Genomic DNA, 20,467 nt, shown 5'->3' with positions numbered 1-20,467 from the left:
CTCTGCAAACCATCCAACCCAAACTTTGGGTCTGCTGCATGGATGATACCTTTGTCATCACTAAACGAAACAAATTAGAGGAAACCTTCAAGAACATCAATAATACCCTTACTGGCATAAAATTCACTAAAGAGGAGGAAAACAACAACAAACTGCCATTCCTAGATGTTGCAGTAGAGTGAACAGCAAATGGGGAACTTCAAACCAGCATCTACCAGAAAACAACACCAGACCAAATATTGAACTACAGAAGCAATCGTCCCAACATCCACAAGTGAAGCTACATTAGAACATTATAAGCCACCACACACTGCAGCACAGAGGAATTATGAAAAGCAGAGAAAGATCACCTATACAGTGTATTCAAAAAGAACAGGTACCCAATGAACACAGTCCACCGATTTTTCTCAGCAACAAAACACGTTCAGAAACCCTAGCCACACTCCCCTACATCAAAGCCATCTTGGAAATGAGTGCCAGACTACTCAGACCCCTTGGCATCATGGTAGCCCACAAACCCACCAAAGCACTAAAACAGCATCTAATGAACTTGAAAGACCCTAAACAGACAACAAGTAAAACTTTTGTAATTTACAAAATACCTTGCAAGAACTGTAACAAACACTACATTGGATAAACAGGCAGAAAACTAGCCATCAGGATACATGAACAATACATGAACATCAACGAGCCACAAAACGACATGACCCACTCTCTCACTAGTATCTTTACATACTGATGAGGAAGGACACCACTTCAACTGGGACAACACATCCATCCTAGGATAAGCCAAACCGAGACACGCACAAGAATTCCTAGAAGCATGGCATTCCAACCGGAACACTTATTAACAAACACATTGACTTGGATCCCTGAGAAAAAGAACAGGAAATAACATCACCATAGGAAATTATGTCACTACAGGAAATGACATCACCAATGCAAGGAAACCCAAACACAAATAAAAAACGGGCTACACCACCAGAGGCTCACTGACGCTACCTAGTATTTTCATGAAATGTCTGAAAACGAACCTTACAGCTCAGTGAGCAAACCTACATCCAGCCCAAGGTTTAAGCTGATCATTCAACATTGAGGGAACACTGCATTTTTAAATATGACATCTTTCAAATTTCATTATCTGTAAAACAACTTTGGGTCCTGGCTAGTGCTGATCCTTCAACTAACAGCAGCAAAGCAGATAAACTGATTGTTGGATCTCTCTCGCTGCTGGTATAAATTTTGTATTAACAAAATTAGTGCCACATTTGTCGTCTTCACAATCACGACAGACTGGAAGAGAAATGGTGACATGACTTTTGTCTTTGCTTCTAACCTGTCAGTTGTGTGTAATTAGATGCATTTTAAGGGAGCAGTTTGGTTGTTGTGACTTTTGGTAATTAGCATGAAACAGTTCAACTCAGAAAAAAGCAACATTTATTTGTGCATTGCTCCAAAAAAAAACGATGTAAAGGAGCACACTCATTCCCTCATACATGTCTTTGTGTATTTTATAAGACCACAAGACATAGGAGCAGAAATTAGGCCATTGTGTCTGCTGTGCCATTCAACCATGGCTGATCAGTTTCTCAACTCCATTCTCCCGTTTTCTCTCCTTAACCCATGATCCCCTTGATTCTCAAAAGCCTATCTATCTCCGTCGTTAATATACACAATGATCTATGTAATACATTCGCACATTTATGAATGAAATTTTAAAATTTTAGTTAATTAAAATGGATACATTGTTTGGATGAATGGAAGTTAGAGGCCTCTGGGTTTCCATATGAACCTGCGGCTGAATTTCTGCATCTGTGAATTTTTGAAGGCCAAAAAAAAAGGACTCTCTTGCACTGCTTATGTTACCTGGTTATTGGGCAGGGCTCTGTTGTGACTGGAGGAATAGTCGGTTTCTCTTGTTCTATTATTTTCCAGACTGCCTGGTTTTCCTTGCAGTTCTTGGGGTAATGAAGAAAGTTATTTGTAGTTAGTTTTGTTACATGATCAATGCTTTTAGCATCTAGCCAGAATAGAGTCATAGTCATAGAGATATACAGCATGGTCCAACCCGTCCATGCCGACCAGATGATTTAAAGTTGGAAGCCATTGCTTTACACTGGAGAATGGATGGTTATCATTCACATCTGCTTTTATGATTTGACAAGTTTCACAGTTGCTCTTGCTGTTAAGTCTCGTTCACAGTCAGTAAATTTAGGAGTCTATAGATTCTGAGTGTTGAGGAACATAGAATCACAGAAGTGTTAAGGCACAAAAGGAGGCCATTCGACCCATCATGCTACATAATCTTGTTAAATTAGCATCATTACCAAGTGTCAATCTCTCACTTTTTCTCCATACCCTTGCACATTGCCTTTACCCAAATTATTATCAAATGCTCCCTCTGATGTCTCAAAAGACAAGCTATTAACTCCAAGTTCTTGTTTAATTGATTACAGATTTTGCACAGCTTAGGTTTCTAGCCTATGTCTCCAGAGCACTAGTCTGAAGCTCTGGGTTACTAAGCTAATTACATCGTCATGATGCCACGATCTTCCCCCATGATTAATAGAAATGATTCCCGATTTTGTTTTTGTCTTAGTATTCAAAGGGCACCTCACCCAGCATCAATCAATTAGTAACTTTCTGGAGACTTGAGATAGTCTATTCAAAAGTTGTAGTCACTGACTCTCAGCAACTATCTTAGCAGCCCTATGATGTACATTTGTAAAAGAGATGGCAGTTTCAGAAACTGCTATAGTGAATACAGCCACACTTAATGTTATGAATATGAAATGTTTTACTGGCATGACACAGTGGACACAGCTAGAAAACACGAGATACTGTGGAAATAATTTTTTTCATTTGTGGTGTTGTATACTTAATGGTGATAATAAGAACCTGTTTGGGGGGAAAAGTACGATATGCTTAATTTGTGTTTTTACAAATTTCTTTCCCTTTTCTACTTTGTTTGACTGGTTTTGTTTTATAATATTGATATCATCATATTGAAATGGAAGACGACTCTCAAGTCCTTAGTTATTTCAACTATCTGTCTTTTGTTTTCAGGGAAATCCAGTTGCTCAGGAGACTACGACACAAAAATGTAATCCAATTGGTAGATGTGCTGTATAATGAAGAAAAGCAAAAAATATATCCTTTTTTTCATGACTGTGTAATATTCCATACTCAGTCCTGCAAGAGAGAGTTGCATTATCACTAAGTTTTGTTGAAGTTCTTTAGGGTATGAGAGGGGAAAATTGGGTTAGCTATCTTTATTTTGGAATTTTCTGTTGTGATGATTTTGAATCATGAAATTGATTGATTGTAGCTAGTGCCTCCTTTGGTTTAAGGTACAACGATTGCTTTTTAAACTCGCAATATATATATATATATATATATATGTCTTATAATTTTCTGTTCATGTTAATAATCCATTGTATTTGAAGAACTTATTAATAACTTATTATTTTTAAACCTAACACTCTGTTAATTTGTTTCATTATTTTTGGTTAATAATCAATTCTGAAATTTAAAATTATGACCTGTAATTCAATTTTATTTTGTCTATTCATTCTGCACAAAGTGTTGAAATTTAACTCCGTTGTAAATTGGGAAAATAAAAAAAAATAATAGATATAACCCCCACTGTTCACCGCAAGAAATCCATCAGGGATAATTTATGGTCTAAGGTAATTTCATGGTTGAATAAAATGATATTTTTTTCAGGTAAATATGAAAACAGATTCAATTGTTGCATTAAAAGGGGAATTGAATAATTGTCGGAGTATGAAAAGAATTGCAGGGGTATATGTCTTGGACTGGAAGCAGCTGAGTTCTTTTTGTTTGAGTTGGAATGGTTACTACAAGCTGAACAGGCTCTTACTGTGCTATAAACATTCAATGATTTTGAGAATGACTGACTCTTCCAAAATAAATAAATATCTGATTTAATATTATGCTAAATCAACTCTATGAATGATACCCGCATCTTTGAATGACTTACTCCAAACACAACTCTGTAGTGAGAAAAAGAATATTGTCAACTACAGAAAGATGACTTGGCACACACCTGAACAAATTAGTTAGCACAGTCAGTTCTCTTTTTTTTTCAAAAAAAAAAGCACGGCAAATTAACTTGCCAGCCAACTCTGGTCTTAACAGTGATGGACTATTTACTACTCTAAATACTAGATGGAAATCTTTCCATATTGTTTGTCTTCATATCAAAACGTTACCACCATTTTTCAGACCAATAACATTTAAAATATTTCTAACGTGAAAATAAATCATTAATAAAATTCTGTGATGTGGTTCTCTTGTTCACATATTGGATGTGACTCAGTGAATAGTACTGACTTATTGTGGGTGGAATAGATTTAAGCATGAATTCTAGTGAGCAAAGTTATCAACTGAGATGGGGAAAAGAAGACACAAGCAAGTTTATGCATCACTGAGCATATACAATGCATAAAATGTGTATTCAGTCTGATCCCATAGAATTAAGGAAATTGAAGTTTGGTTATCTTTACTGCATAAGTAAAGCAGTATGGTCAATTAAACATGCTGTGTGACTGGATCTCTGGATATAAATGGAAATTGTATCCAAACAGAAAATGGTCTCTTAGCTTAATAATGCTAAGGAAAACCAATTACCCCTGTTTCAGCACTGTATATTTTATAAGATCATAAGATAGGAGCAGATTTAGGCTTTTAGGCCCATCAGGTCTGCTCCACCATTTGATTATGGCTGATGTTTTTCTCAACCCCATTCTCCTGCCTTCTTCCCATAACTCTTGATTCTCGTACTAATTCAGAACCTATCTATCTCTGTCTTAAAATACATTCGGTGACATGGCCTCCATAGCCTTCTGCAGCAATGAGTTCCACAGATTAATCACTCTCTCGATGAGGAAATTCCTCCTCAGCTCCGTTCCAAGTCTTCACTCTGAGGTTGTGCCTTTGGTTCCCATTTTCTCTTACTAGTGGAAATGTTTTCTCCATGTCCATTCTGTCCAGGCCGCTCAGTAGTCTGTCAGTTTCTGTCCCCCTCATCCTGCTAATCTTAGAGTACAGACGCAGAGTCCTCAATCGCTCCTCATATGACAAGCCCTTCATCCCTGTGGTAATTCTTGTAAATCTTTTTTTAGACCCCATCCAATGCTAGCACTTTCATATGGAGTCAAAAACTGCTTACAGTATTCCAAATGAGGCCTGATCAAAGTTTTATATAACCTCAGCAGTGCATCTCTGCTCTTATCTTCTAGTCCTGTTGAAGATACTTTAATATTGAAGATCTGAGATTATTTCCATACAGCATTTTTCAGAAGTTGAATAACATTTTTAAGGATAGAATGTGTATAATGGCCTTCAGTTTAATTGGAAGTTTCAATTTATAAATTACTGGAATGCTTCAATCTTTTATAGCTGATATTTATTTCAATGAATGCGATCTTAACCATTGATGAAATGTTTTGGTCAGTTTTCCAAATTAAGTGCAAGAATTTGCTATTATTCCACACCTTCAAAGAATCAGGATTGATGTGATGTGACTTCAAAATTAATTCTGGAAAGTATTACATTTTAAAATTATTTTTAAAGCACATACGTGATGCCACTGTTTAAGAAGGGTGGTAAGGACAAGCCAGGGAACCAATGAGCCTGACCTCGGTGGTGGGCAAGTTGTTGGAGGGAATCCTGAGGGACAGGATGTACATGTACTTGGAAAGGCAAGGACTGATTCGGGATAGTTAACATGGCTTTGTGCATGGGAAATCATGTCTCACAAACTTGATTGAGTTTTTTGATGAAGTAACAAAGAAGATTGATGAAGGCAGAGCAGTAGATGTGATCTATATGGACTTCAGTAAGGCGTTCGACAAGCTTCCCCATGGGAGACTGATTAGCAAGGTTAGATCTCATGGAATACAGGAAGAACTAGCCATTTGGATACAGAACTGGCTCAAAGGTAGAAGACCGAGGGTGGTGGTGAAGGGTTGTTTTTCACACAGGAGGCCTGTGACCAGTGGAGTGCCACAAGGATCAGTGCTGGGCCCTCTACCTTTTGTCATTTACATAAATGATTTGGATGCGAGCATAAGAGATACAGTTAGTAAGTTTGCAGATGACAAAGGTGTAGTGGACAGTGAAGAGTGTTACCTCAGATTACAACAGGATCTGGATCAGATGGGCCAATGGGCTGAGAAGTGACAGATGGAGATTAATTCAGATAAATGCAAGGTGCTGCATTTTGGGAAAGCAAATCTTAGCAGGACTTATACACTTAATGGTAAGGTCCAAGGGACTGTTGCTGAACAAAGAGACCTTGGAGTGCAGGTTCATAGCTCCTTGAAAGTGGAGTCGCAGGTAGATAGGATAGTGAAGGCGGCGTTTGGTATGCTTTCCTTTATTGGTCAGAGTAATGAGTACAGGAGTTGGGAGGTCATGTTGCGGCTGTACAGGACATTGGTTAGGCCACTGTTGGAATATTGCGTTCAATTCTGGTCTCCTTCCTATGGGAAAGATGTTGTGAAACTTGAAAGGGTTCAGAAAAGATTTACAAGGATGTTGCCAGAGTTGGAGGATCTGAGCTGCAGGGAAAGGCTGAACAGGCTGTGGCTGTTTTCTCTGGAGCGTCGGAGGCTGAGGGGTGACCTTATAGAGGTTTATAAAATTATGAGGGGCATGGATAGGATAAATAGCCAAAGTCTTTTCCCTGGGGTTGGGGAGTCCAGAACTAGAGTGCATAGGTTTAGGGTGAGAGGGGAAAGATATAAAAGAGACCTAAGGGGCAACGTTTTCACACAGAGGGTGGTACGTGTATGGAATGAGCTGCCAGGGGATGTGGTGGAGGCTGGTACAATTGCAACATTTAAGAAGCATTTTGATGGGTATATGAATAGGAAAGGTTTGGAGGGATATGGGCCGGGTGCTGGCAGGTGGGGCTAGATTGGGTTGGGATATCTGGTCAGCATGGACGGGTTGGACCGAAGGGTCTGTTTCCATGTCTTACATCTCTATGACTCTAGTTCTATAAGTTATTTCAGAAAGCTGCTTTTGTTGAGTACTTGGCTACAGATGCCAGTTAAATGCAGTACCTATGTGATTATAAAATCTGAAAGGACTGTAGATGCTATAAATCAGAAACAAAAATAGAAATTGCTGGAAAAGCTCAGCAGGTCTGTCCGCATCTGTGAAGAGAAATCAGTTAATGTTTGAGGTTTCGTGACCCTTGCTCAGAACCGGACCTGAAACATTAACTCTGATTTCTCTTCACAGATGCTGCCAGACCTGCTGACCTTTGTGTTTATATTTGTTCAAATACTATTATGCTCAACAGAGGTGTTTGGTATTAAATTGATATATAGCATTTCCTTGACATTGCTAACGTATATGGTCATGGAGTATTGTGTGTGTGGAATGCAAGAAATGTTGGACAGTGTCACAGACAAGAAATTCCCAGTATTTCAAGCTCATGGGTAAGTAACTTATTTTCATTACCAAATGATAGAAAAGGCTTTTCAATCTTTAAATAAGTCAGCTTTACATACCCTCAGTATCTCAGACTCTCATTTCCACACCCTATGAATCACTTCTCTTTTGTGTCTCAGAGAGCATTGTTTACCAGAAAAACCTGGATTTTAATATTAGGGCGGAGGTGGAGGGATACTGTGGGATGGGGTGAGGTCTGTGGGGGCCACAGGAAGAGCTTTTCCAGTCACTTTTTAAAAAAAAAAAATGTGTTGTTATGATCAGGTATGGTGAGTCAAATGTCTCCCTGCATTGCCCCCTCCTTGTTAGAATGTGAGGTTCTTTGCTTCAAAAGGGTATTTGTTAGTTCAATGAGTACTTAATTACTTACAATTGTGATCATATACATATCAGAAGGGAGATTTTCAAGTCGTTATGATAGTGTGATTTAAAACCTAACTGTTAAAATGTAACCTGTCCCATAATTTTAATATATTGTTGTCCTAATTGTATGCTGTCTCCTCCTTGCCACTGTTTTGTCACCTTTTTCAGTTGGGGTTCTCTGATGCTGAAAGGACAAGGGGCAACTGGATGTTTGTGTTTGTTGGGCCATATGCTGTAGAGCATGCAAAAGCATCTGCAGACCTCACTTTCTCCTCATGCAAAAGAGTAGCCTAACATCTGAACTTATTTGGTATTCTTCCTATATTCTTCAACCTGTAGCAATGCATCTGCCTTCAATTTTGCTTTCTTCAATGAAGAATAAAGTCTAATTGGGAATTGAGCCGGGATCAGACTATAACCATGTCTAGAATTAAAAATTTAAATATGTTGACCTCTAGAGCATTTTGGTCCAGTCCACCATTAGTCTCACCCTTTGACTTTTGCTGATGCAAGCCAAACTGTCTTTACCATTATATGGATATAAAGCAATATAAAAAATATAATTAACACCTTAAGATAAAGGAGCAGGATTAAGCCATTCTGCCCGTTGAGTCTGCTCCACCATTCGATCATGGCCGGTATGTTTCTCAACCTCATTCTCCTGCCTTCTTCCCATAAGTCTTGATCCCCTAATAATCAAGAATTGTCTTAAATGCTTTCAATGCCTTTATCTCCGTCGTCCTCTGTAATGAGTTCCACAGATTAACCACCCTTGGCTGAAGAAATCTCTCCTTATCTTAGTTCTAAAAGATCAGTCCTTCTGAAGCTGTGCCCTCTGGTCCTAGTCTCAGAATGGAAATATCTCCACTCTGCCCAGGCCTCTCCGTATTCTGTAAGTTTCAATGAGATCCCTCTATCGTACTTCTAAACTTTGAGCACAGACTCGAGGGCATCAACCATTCCTCATATGGCAAGCCCTTCATCTCCAGGATTATTTTTGCAAACATCCTGTGGACCCCCTCCAACACTTGCTCATCCTTACTTATAGATAGGGGCTAAAACTGCTGACAATGTTCCAAATGTGGTCTGACCAGACCTTATACAGCCTCAGCAGTACATCCCTGCTTTTGTATTCTAGCCCCCTCATAAATGAATGCTAACATTGTGATTGCCCTCTTAACTGCCAACTGAACCTGCATGTTAATCTTAAGGGAATCCTGAACTCTGACTCCTGAGTCCCTTTGAGCTTCAAATTTCCAAAGCCTTTCCCCATTTAGAAGATAGTGTATGCATCTATTCTTCCGACCAAAATTCATAACTTCACGCTTTGCTAGATTGTATTCCATCTGTGTGATAAGTATTAGAGAATGTAGTAGTTGCTGGTTGGCAGAAGTTTGCTTTTATCAATATGATGGTGTACCAAATTAAGGGCTTTAACAGTAGCCAATGCTGAGACAGAAACTGAACAGGGTATTGGGCATTTATATCAGTGAACATATTATGCATGCACTTATCCATCACGAGTAAAGAATTAATTTTAGTACAGTTTTATATTTGTAAATTTTGATGTATTCTCCACTTTTTAATGTTGTGAAGGTCAAACTATATTTCTTAATATTTTGCCTTGATTTAATTAGATTTGTCATACTGAATATGTTTCTGTTTGTTTCTTTCTCAATAATTTGGACAGGTATTTCTGCCAATTGATTGATGGTCTAGAATATTTGCACAGTCAAGGAATAGTCCACAAAGATATTAAACCAGGCAACTTACTGCTAACAACGGATGGCACTTTGAAAATCTCAGATCTAGGAGTGGCTGAAGTATGTATCCTGGTTTTTATTCTGACATATAACACTCATATTTTTCATTTAATGTTGCCTGTTGTAATATATATCATTACTGTTACATTTTTCCAAAAAATAAATTTCATGTTCCTTTTCTTATCTAATGCTTATGTATAATCTAGGATATTCAGTGTTTTGCTGGTTCCCGAAAAGCACTGGAGAGAATTTTTATTTTTTGCATTGTTTTATACTTAAAAATGAAACCTGGAAGACTTTTTTTCTGATTGGAATAGATCGCTAACCTTGATTTCTTCAAAAGGAGAAGTAAGCTAAAGGATTTTAGTTTTGGCAAAAAGTATGCAGCCCCATGCAGACAGTACTTGACAGTAAATCATACATGAGGAGAGGTTGACTTAAAATCTGCTGGTCCTTTTCAGATCAGTCCCCATCGATGAAAGTTGAATACCTTGAATTTGATCCTTCAGTGTGACTCAGCACTAGAAGCCATAGAATAAATAAATAATAGCATTCTATTACTTTTGATGCCATCATTTCAATGCAGTGCCAATTGCTTTGATTTTTTTTGTAGTCTTGAATATTTCCAACATCCATTTGTGTACTTCACTTAAAGTTCACCTCTGATGACCTGCTTGCCTGTTATGGATCAGGCCAGATCCCCTGCAAATATTTTACGATGGTAGCCTGGACCCTAACCTTTTTTATTATTTTAAAGAGAGATGTGAAGTGGACATTCCAAGAATGATGCAGTTGGTCAAACAACTCAGCTTTAAACGAAACAGAACTCATTTAAACACTACAGTTGAGACACGAGCAGAAAAAAACCAGAATTTAAAACAACAACAGTTTGACAACCCAATCAACTCGATATAGCAACTCAGCAGCAGTTCCAATTCCCTCACATCCAATAAAGACACCCCTTGACAAAGAGATAAATTCAAACATAGGTTCTTACAGGCAGGAGGAAACAACTTCCAAAGAAATTACATAGAGAAAGCTGAAGGTTGGAACCTTTCTTCACTACACAGCCTCTCACTGTTACAGCAAAACCAAACTAGTAAAAGCCTGAACTGAGAGAACTAGCAACTCTCCTGCCATTGTTCAACTTGGCTCTTGCTCTTGCTCAGACATTTTTGGAACCTCTGTTTTTATGACCTCTCTTGAGAAAAAACAAGGACAAAATAACTTCTTTTAAGCAACAGCATCTCCACACTTGATGGAGAATTTTTTGGTGCCTTCCAGTCACAACTGTTATGAAGCTTGGCTTTGTGTTGGCTCCTACCGTTCTCATTATGATGTTCTTTGCAATACCCCCAGCAGCATTTTGAGTTCAGAAAAATTGCATCTACGTTAGATATTGTACAAATGGCCAAATCTCTCCAAGTTGCTGAGACAAAGAGTCAAAATGAAAGTATATAGAGCTATAATCTTTGATTTCCTTTTCACTGATGACTGTCCTAAATGCCTGTTCAATGCACGCAATGTGTGGAAACATATTTCTTGTCCATGTATAATAACTTTGGTCTCACCATCTAATGCTTGAAGCAATTTACACATTTCCTTACCTCAGCAGTCCTCTGTTCCACTTCGTTCACATTAATGTCAAAATTACCTCCAAATGGTGATGCCAGCATTATCTTTACCAGGCTACAAAAAATTGGCTGGAAGTGAAGAGGAGTTAGTTTCAACAAAAATGAAGGTATAAAAACTGGTTCTACTTCTCACTCTCTCATATGTTTGTGAGATGTGGCCACTTTATTCCAGGCATGGAAATGAGCTACATGACTTTCACATGATCTGCTTTTGGAGGCTGCTCAAAATCAAATATCAAGACAAGATTCCTAATGCTGAGATTTTTTTCGATGTAGATGCTAAGCGTAACAGTCAATCTGCTGTAGAAAGTTCAGATGAGGTGAGAAGGACGTGTTACCACAATGTTTTAATGAGTGCTTGCAAAAAAGATCTTCTGTGGTGAGCTAATTGAAGCAAAATATTCAGAGGCTGGAGAAAGTGCTTGAAGGATAAGCTGAAGGTTTCACTGAAAAGTTCCAACAACAATACAGAAATATGGGAGACCCTCGTACAAAATCAATTAATAAGTTTATCAAAACAAGTACAAAATAAATAATTGATGAAAATGGTGATTTTTCAGTTGAAACACTTTGAGCTGTCACACCATGACACTGGTTGTTTGGGCACATTTCTTGCTGTTTCTGCTTGACTGAAGCTTTGCTTCTTCAATCTTCCTTTCTTGTGCACCAAATCACCACTTATTAATGCTTACTGGCCATATTTCCCTTTGCATAATCAAACCTCCTGAACTCTATTGGTTTTCCAATACATGAACAGCATATTATCAATCCCAATTGCCTGAACTATTTAATACCCAGCATAATGCTGTGGAGGCATGGGTTTGAATTGCTCATGAAGGGCTTATGCCCAAAACATCAACCCCCTGCTCCTTGGACACTGCCTGACCTGCTGTGCTTTTCCAGTGCCACCCTTTTCAACTCTGACTCTCCAGCAACTGCAGTCCTCACTTTCTCCATGGATTTGAACTCCGCTGTGGCAGATGGTAACATTTAATGAAATTCTGGAATTAAAAGATGGCCTAATGGCAACTCCTACTATCAAATGTTGTAAAGCGTATCTGATTCACCAGTGCCCTTTTCAGGAAGGAGATCTGCTGTCCTTAACCTGTTCTGGTCTATGTATGACTCCAGACCCACTGCAGTGTGGTTGACTCTTAACTGCCCTCTGAAATGGCCGAGCAAGTCACATGTGAGCAATTTAGGAATGGGCAACAGATGCTTACACCGACAGCAACATCCACATCTCATAAATTAATTAGAAAATGTTCAATCAATTCATTTTAAAAGGTCAAAACAACCACAAGAGACCACACTGAATATAATTTCAAAGTTGTGTGTGTATGCACAGATCTGTTAAATATTTAACTTACAGAACTAAGCCACTTTAAACATGGCTGTGTTCTTGAGAAAGAGCCTTTTACATCAAAATGTATTCATATTTATGAGTGGATATTTACATAGCACTATAAAAACATACCATAAATCAAGTTATTTGACTTTTGATGTGGGCCATATGGCTATTCTTCCTTTGAAATATTTTTATAGCTAGCCATAATTAAACAAAATAATAGTTCGATTCCTCACTTGTTTAATCAACTGAAAGTGATTAATTATCAAAAAAACAAAATCAATCCTATAGTTCCAATCTTGAGGCTCAAAAATGCCTGATTATTTGCCTTCCCTCAAAACCTAGTAACAATTAATTCACCTTGTGCGCATGGTTAGATTTGTAAGCTCCAAACTTGTAAATAGAGCCCTAGATAATTTCCTTCCAAGAATTGTTTAAATGTTCATTTGGCTTGTTCAGAACTTCCACATTCTACTCTCTCTCCTCTAACTCCTCCCCTCTTTATTTCCATCTGGTAGGTATTCCCTATTTTTCAAACCCATTTATTATTCAATGCAAACTGCTTTTACTTTGTTCTTTTCTTCTTGACTCTTGTTTTTAAATTTTATCTAATTGAAATCAAAGCTTTAATAATCTAAAAATCCTCTTTGATTATAATGACCAACTTGGCCACATCATGCCACAGTCAAGTAGCTAAACATGCTTACAACTCATTTAACAGTTATACATTTTCATTTTATATGGTTCTGACTGAAATTTGTCCAATCATAACTACGTGCTCAAGTTGGAATCCCAATATCATATCGCTCTTCCTGGATATACCTTGATCTTTCATTAGGATTAACTAATTCACGTCTCTGTCTGTCGGGCAAATTCTTTGCTTACTGTTTGCATGATGATTAGTACATCAATTGCAATTTGGTTCTCTTAATGGTGACCATGAAATCATTAATTAGTATAAAAGTTATCTGGTTCACTAATATCCTTTGGTAAACAAAGATCTGCCATCTTCACATGTTCTGGATGCGATTTACTCTCATTTGTCTCCTGAGATGTCCCAGTAGGCCATTCATCTGTATGAGACCTACAAAGTCTGACAACAAGAATGAACCCAAATGCATCACCTGGTATCAGCTGAGGAACTCCCTAACAGCACTGTGAGTGTCCTTACTCCATGTGGGTTGCAGGAGTTTAAAAAGGCAGTTCACCATCACCACCTTAAGGGTGGTTAGGAATGAGCAATAAATGCTGGCCTCGCCAGCGATGCCCACATCCTGAGAGTATATTAACAAAAGGTCTTGAAAGAGACCAGGACTGTGTGGACCCCTTCCTCACCAATGATTCATATGTGTCCAACATGCAGTAGATCTTTTTGTTTAAATAGACTGATTTGTCATCTTCAAATGCATATTGATATCAGAGTCATCTTTGAATATGAAGGGTCAAACAAAACCTTTCTCTGGCTCCCTTCAAATCATTTGTTACTGAAGCTTTCATCCATGTCAATGGCAACACCAGGGTCAAGTATTCCAACGTTGCTGAGAGCTTTCTGTTTTCCTTACTCTGATCCTTGGTTCATTTAATACTTGCCACATCCTGTCCCATTCTCACCGATCATGCCTGCTCTGATCGTCTGTGTCTGCTTCCAGTTCGCCAATTAGTCCAATTTAAAGTTGACATCTTTTATATTTTAATCCTCGTATCTTAATATATCTTTAATCTCTACCAGCCTTTCAATTATCCTTCCCCCACCAGAACTGTCTGTCCCTCTGATTTCAGCTACTTGTAATTTTCAACCAGTCTCTTCAGACATGTAATAACACACCTCCAGGACAGGTAGGACTTGAGCACTAACATTTGTACCTTCAGTTGTGCCTTCCGTCGTTTACATTCTTTACTCTTTAATTCCCTCTCTCTGCATCCCCATTTCTGTCTTTTCCTTCACAATTCTTAAAACATGTCTCTTGGCATCCTCATTTCTCCTCCTCTAGCGTGGTGTCTTAAGTTTTTCTGATGATTGAGGATCTTATTCATGTTTTCAGTTAAAATGCTCTATAAAGAATACTAAAAAAGTTGTTGACTGTGTATTTGTGTGTTTGACTGTGGATCTTCACAAATTGTTTTCCTTTGGGATCACATCCACCATCACAATTTTTTTTAATATTGATACTCATCTAAACAAATGGCTCCAAGTTTTAGATACTTTTAACCAACTTGTTCAGATGTATTATGACACAACTCTGGACTTGAACCCAGGCCTCTGGCCCAGAAGTAGGTACCTTATCATTACACCATAAGAGCCCACTCAGCAAATTGCATACTGAGTATTTTAACTGGGCTCATTTTGACTGCCCCTTTTTTTTGTCTGTCTGCCTTTTAAAATAACATCAGAGTTTCAATGTCTGTTTGTGTAATTTCTTCAGTATATTTATTTTTATTAGAAATAGTCAATAGGCTTTAACCAACTGCAAAGTGTGAGGTCTAAACTTATGATATATCCTGTTCATTCTCTCTCATTGATTCAGTTTAGCCCAAAAAGTGTTACTAGCATTCAGGATGCTGCTGAAAATATTTTGAAACTTGTTTCATCGAGCAAAAATTAAAAACTCCTCAGAAATGTAATTGTTTACGGAAGTTAAATCGTGAAAAAAAGTACAAGGCACTAATACATATCCATTCCCTTTCTTTCACCCTGCTCCTGGATTGGTATAACTAGCAAGTAGATTGTTCATCTTGATAATGGGCTAAAAGAATGTATACAATGCATTTCTTGTTTGACAAGGTAAGTTCTAGGGAATTAATAATTTTACTTCATGCATTTTGTCAGTAATAGCCTACATTAGAATTGTATTTGCTACTGCAGTTTTCCAGTTCCACAGTTGCCAGTTTGACATCTGTGAAAAAGGGTAGCTAAAACATTGTCTCACTAGCCTTAATTCAGTTTGAACCCAGACTCAAACGTTCTTAGAACAAATATCTTAACTAGTGTGCCAGCCAAATCCTAGATGTAGATTTTTCCTTTGAAGCAAAATTATCTCTGACTACTAATAATGGAAAATAGCTGAACCCTTAATTTTATTTTTTTGCTTGCAGGTTTGGATTTGACGCTTCTTCCAAGTTCATGTGTTTTTTTTGCATTTTGTGAATAACATCAATGACATTAAGTTATTCCCTCTTTTGTAGTGTTTTTTAATGAAGACCATAAGATCAAAAAATGTTTATTTTATAATTTTTCAGGCATTACACCCTTTTGCAGAGGATGACACATGTAGGACAAGTCAAGGGTCACCAGCATTCCAACCTCCAGAAATCGCAAATGGTCTTGATACATTTTCGGGGTTCAAAGTGGATATTTGGTCTGCAGGGGTGACATTGTAAGTAATAATTGCATAATCATTTATTGACGCAAAAGAAAAGCGACAAGTTTGTATTGAGATGTTGTGTTGTGTTGAGATGTCCCCCCACCAACCCAGCCTCTGCTCCCGGCACCTTCCCCTGCAACCGCAGGAGGTGCAAGACTTGCGCCCACACCTCCCCCCTCACCTCCCTCCAAGGCCCCAAAGGAAACTTCCATATCCGCCACAGATTCACCTGCACCTCCACACACATTATCTCTTGCATTCTCTGCACCCAATGTGGCCTCCTCTATATTGGGGAGACAGGCCGGCTACTTGCGGAGCGTTTCAGAGAACACCTCTGGGACACCCGGACCAACCAACCCAACCACCCTGTGGCTCAACATTTCAATTCCCCCTCCCACTCCACCAAGGATATGCAGGTCTTTGGACTCCTCCATCGTCAGACCACAACAAAACGACGATTGGAGGAAGAACGCCTCATCTTCCGCCTAGGAACCCTCCAACCACAAGGGATGAACTCGGATTTCACCAGTTTCCTCATTTCCCCTCCCCCCACCCTGTCTCAGTCAAATCCATCGAATTCAGCACCGCCTTCCTAACCTGCAATCTTCTTCCCGACCTCTCCACCTCCACCCCAGTCTGACCTATCACCCTCACCTTGACCTCTTTCCACACATCACATTTCCGACGCCCCTCACCCAAGTCCCTCCTCCCTACCTTTTATCTTAGCCTGCTGGACAAACTTTCCTCATTCCTGAAGAAGGGCTTATGCCCGAAACGTCGATTCTCCTGTTCCCTGGATGCTGCCTGACCTGCTGCGCTTTTCCAGCAACACATTTTCAGCATTGAGATGTTATGCAAAAGAAGTTCTTGGTTAACTGAATGCTAAAACTACACAGAATAAACTTCGAGCTAAACTTGGCCTTGTAGTATCTACACTATAATTTTTATGTTTAATGCAATGTTGTACAACATTTTGCAAATGCATAATCAGATTTTTAAAAAACATTCTCTGTTACTGTGATGAAAATGAGTACTCCATCCTCTCACCTAAAATATTTCATGCTGAGAGTCTGCTGAGGTATAATGTTTGACACATCTATTGAAAGTACTCATTTTATTTTATATTAACCAGATTTCCTGTTCTTCCTCTGTATGCTGAATATTAATGCTATAGATTTAGACACAAATGTTAAAATGAAATGCTTTTTGAGGAATGATATCATGTGATAAATGTTGAACTTTTTTGTAGGTACAATATTACAACGGGACTTTACCCATTTGAGGGGGATAACATCTACAAATTGTTTGAAAACATAGGGAAAGGGGAATACACCATTCCGGAAGAATGTGGACTGTTGTTGTCCGATTTACTGCAAGGTAAGCACAGGAAAACATATCATTGTGAAATTTTAAGGATGGGTAAACTTTGGATGACTTTGCTTCTGGACAATTTCAACCACAGGTGATGTAGTTCCAAGTACTAATTTCATTAGCTGAAGTTTTCTTGAAGATTACATCACTTTTGTAGCGGATACATATGTGAAATAATATGTTGATCTTTGTTGAAACTTCTGGGCATCACCTGCCATGGGCTTTTTCTTTGGACAATAGGAAGACGCACAATTGTTGAGTAAAATGTGTAACAATACTTTGTTTAAGGAAAATCGTAAAAATTACATTGGAGAATAATAAAAATTAAAACAAAATGGTATAATTGGGGGAAATGTGTCCGTAAAATCAGTAGAAGTAATGTTCAAATCTTCAAATTAAAGCTTAAAGTATTTACTCAGTGTTTTTTAATGAATGAGCTGACATCTTCAAATATAACTTGGAGTGAAAATTTCCTGTAGATTTGCAGTCAAGCTAAGTAACAGTTAAGTTTTACAACAAGCAGATATTTTGCACCCATAAGGTTGCAAGTTATACCCTAAAGATACAGTAGATGGCATGCTGCACAGGTAATAAGATCAAATACCCTATGAAATACTTAAAATCACAGTTTGCTTTTATACAAACAACATTCTGCTTACTAATCTGGACAAAAGGCATTCATTATCAGTTGAACGTAATAATACATTTTTGAGGAACTCACCAATGTAGAAAGGAGATGCCATTAATAACCTCCCTTATTTCAATATATATCCATGAAGAATACATTGATTTTAGTGTATTAGAGTGTTTTGAGAAGATTTGTCGCTCAGGTTGAGCTTCTGGATGTAAGTTTGCTCGCTGAGCTAGAGGGTTCGTTTTCAAATGTTTCGTCACCATGCTGGTAACATCATCAGTGAGCCTCTGGTGAAGCACTGCTGTTAGCGACCCCCTTTCTATTTATGTGTTTATATTTACTTTGGTTGGTGATGTCATTTCTCGTTCTTTTTCTCAGAGGGTGGTTAATGGGGTCCAAGTTGATTTTTTTTTATATGATAGTGTTTTGGTTGGAATGCCATGCTTCTAGGAATTCTCGTGCGTGTCTCTGTTTGGCTTGGCCTAGGATGGATGTGTTGTTCCAGTCGAAGTGGTGCCCTACCTCGTCTGTATGTAAGGATGCTAGTGAGAGTGGGTCATGACTTTATGTGGCTAATCGATGCTCATGTATCCTGGTGGCTGGTTTTCTGCCTGTTTGTCCAATACTGTGTGTGGTACAGTTCTTGGACGGTATTTTGTAAATGACAGTAGGTTTGCATGTTGTCTATATGGGGTCTTTCAAGTTCATTAACTAATTTCTTTGTCTGTCTGTCTCTGCCTGTCCCTCTCTCCTCTCTCCTCTCTTTTCTCTCTCTCTCTCTCTCTCTATACTATATCTGTTTTTGTTCCCCTTTGCTTTCTGTAGTTTTTTCCTTTTCTCCCCCTTTTTGAGAGAGATCATACGGTGAAGAAAGCAGCTAACGTTATTTTCTTCTTTAGTAAATTTGCATAACTAGGTTTTGTTTTCTTAAGGTTTTCTGATCTGTTTTGATGTTGCCTTAGTCCTCTTGCTTCTTCTTCTGCTTGTATTTTTCCTCCACTTCGTTGCTCCTGTTGTTAATTCAAATTAATCATATGGTTATTGCCAGTTGAGAAATGTTTCTATAATCTTCTATAGATCGGGGAAGATCTACCTTTTTCAAAAAGGCAAAAGTATTCAACTAACTGGTTTGGTCATTTATCCCATTATGTGTCTATGCTAGATCTTTGAAAGAGCTTTTTATGCAATTATCCCCACTTCTGTTCACCTGTTGTCTGAACATCATAACATACTACTTCTGAAAATTAATATATTTACAAAATATTAAAGTGATTGATGCTTAGTGTATTAGGAGTATTTTACATGGGTGATTTAATGGTCCCTGCAGTGTGAAAATTCTTTGTCAACCTTATGAATATTTTTATTCACCAATATTTATTAATGCAGAAGCTTCCTCTTTAATTCATAAGAAGTAGTGACTTTTTAAAAATTAAATGTATGGAAAAATGTCCAACCATTTCTTGACAAGTTGGAATTGGTGATACAGGCCATGAAAGTTTCCAACCTCAATTTCACAAAATTACTAAGCAGCAAATCAGAAGCAGCAAAATGCTGTGCAAATAGGCTGAGAGTTTTGTTTATTTGTTCATTTTGTGGGATGTGGGCACTGCTGGCTGGCCAGCATTTGATGTCCATCCCTAGTTGCCCTTGAGAAGGTGGTGGTGAGCTGCTTTCTTGAACTGCTGTAGTCCAGCTGCTGTGGGTTGACCCACATTGCTATTAGGTAGGGAATTCCAGGATTTTGACCCAGCAACAGTGAAGGAATGGTGATCTCTTTCCAAGTTAGGATGGTGAGTGGTTTGGAGGGGAACTTCAAGGTGGTGCTGTTCCCATATATCTACTGCCCTTATCATTCCAGATGGAAGTGGTCGTGGGTTTAGAAGGTGCTGTCTGAGGATCTTTGGTGAATTTCTGCAGGGCATCTTGAAAATAGTACTCACTACTGCTACTCAGTGTAGGTGGTGTGGACACTTCTCGATGTGCCAGTCAAATGGACTGCTTTGTACTGGATGTTGTAAAGCTTTTTGAGTGTTGGGGCTGCACTCATCTAGGCATGTGGGGAGTATTCCATCACACACCTGACCTGTGCCTTATGGATGGTGGACAGGCTTTCGGGAGTCAACAGATGAGTTATTCACCACAGTATTCCTAGCTTCTGGCCTGCTCTTGTAGCCACTGCATTTATGTGATGAGTCCAGTTGAGTTTCTGATCAATGATAACTCCCAGGATGTTGATTGTGGGGAACTGAGTGATGGTACACCATTGAATGTCAAGGGGCGGTGGTTAGTTTGTCTCTTATTGGTGGTGGTCATAGCCTGGAATTTGTGTGGTGTGAATGTTACTTGCCACTTGTCAGCCCAAACCTGGATATTGTCTGGATGTTGTTGCATTTGGACATGGACTGCTTCAGTGACTGAAAGTTACAAATGGTGCTGAATGTTGTTGAATAATTGGTGAATGTTCCCACTTCTGACCTTATAATAGAGGTGAGGTCATTGATGAA

At 38.5% G+C, this 20,467-nt stretch overlaps 1 protein-coding gene across 2 annotated transcripts in view; it reads left to right on the top strand.

Annotated features, from left to right (window-relative positions):
• Positions 1–20,467, top strand: part of stk11 (serine/threonine kinase 11) — a 138,155-nt gene that overhangs the window by 49,544 nt on the left and 68,144 nt on the right. For both annotated transcript variants that reach the window (XM_043721243.2, XM_043721242.2), the window contains exons 2-6: positions 3,067–3,150; positions 7,386–7,475; positions 9,542–9,674; positions 15,834–15,970; positions 17,208–17,335. In XM_043721243.2, the coding sequence (XP_043577178.1) occupies positions 3,067–3,150; positions 7,386–7,475; positions 9,542–9,674; positions 15,834–15,970; positions 17,208–17,335 (572 nt within the window). The remainder of the gene's footprint in view (positions 1–3,066; positions 3,151–7,385; positions 7,476–9,541; positions 9,675–15,833; positions 15,971–17,207; positions 17,336–20,467) is intronic.

Source organism: Chiloscyllium plagiosum, unplaced genomic scaffold (genome assembly GCF_037043375.1).
Source record: "Chiloscyllium plagiosum isolate Xiang-an unplaced genomic scaffold, Cpla_swu_hap1 HiC_scaffold_28, whole genome shotgun sequence".
Classification (NCBI taxonomy): Eukaryota; Metazoa; Chordata; class Chondrichthyes; order Orectolobiformes; family Hemiscylliidae; genus Chiloscyllium; species Chiloscyllium plagiosum.
This window is presented reverse-complemented; position numbering and strand designations above follow the sequence as displayed.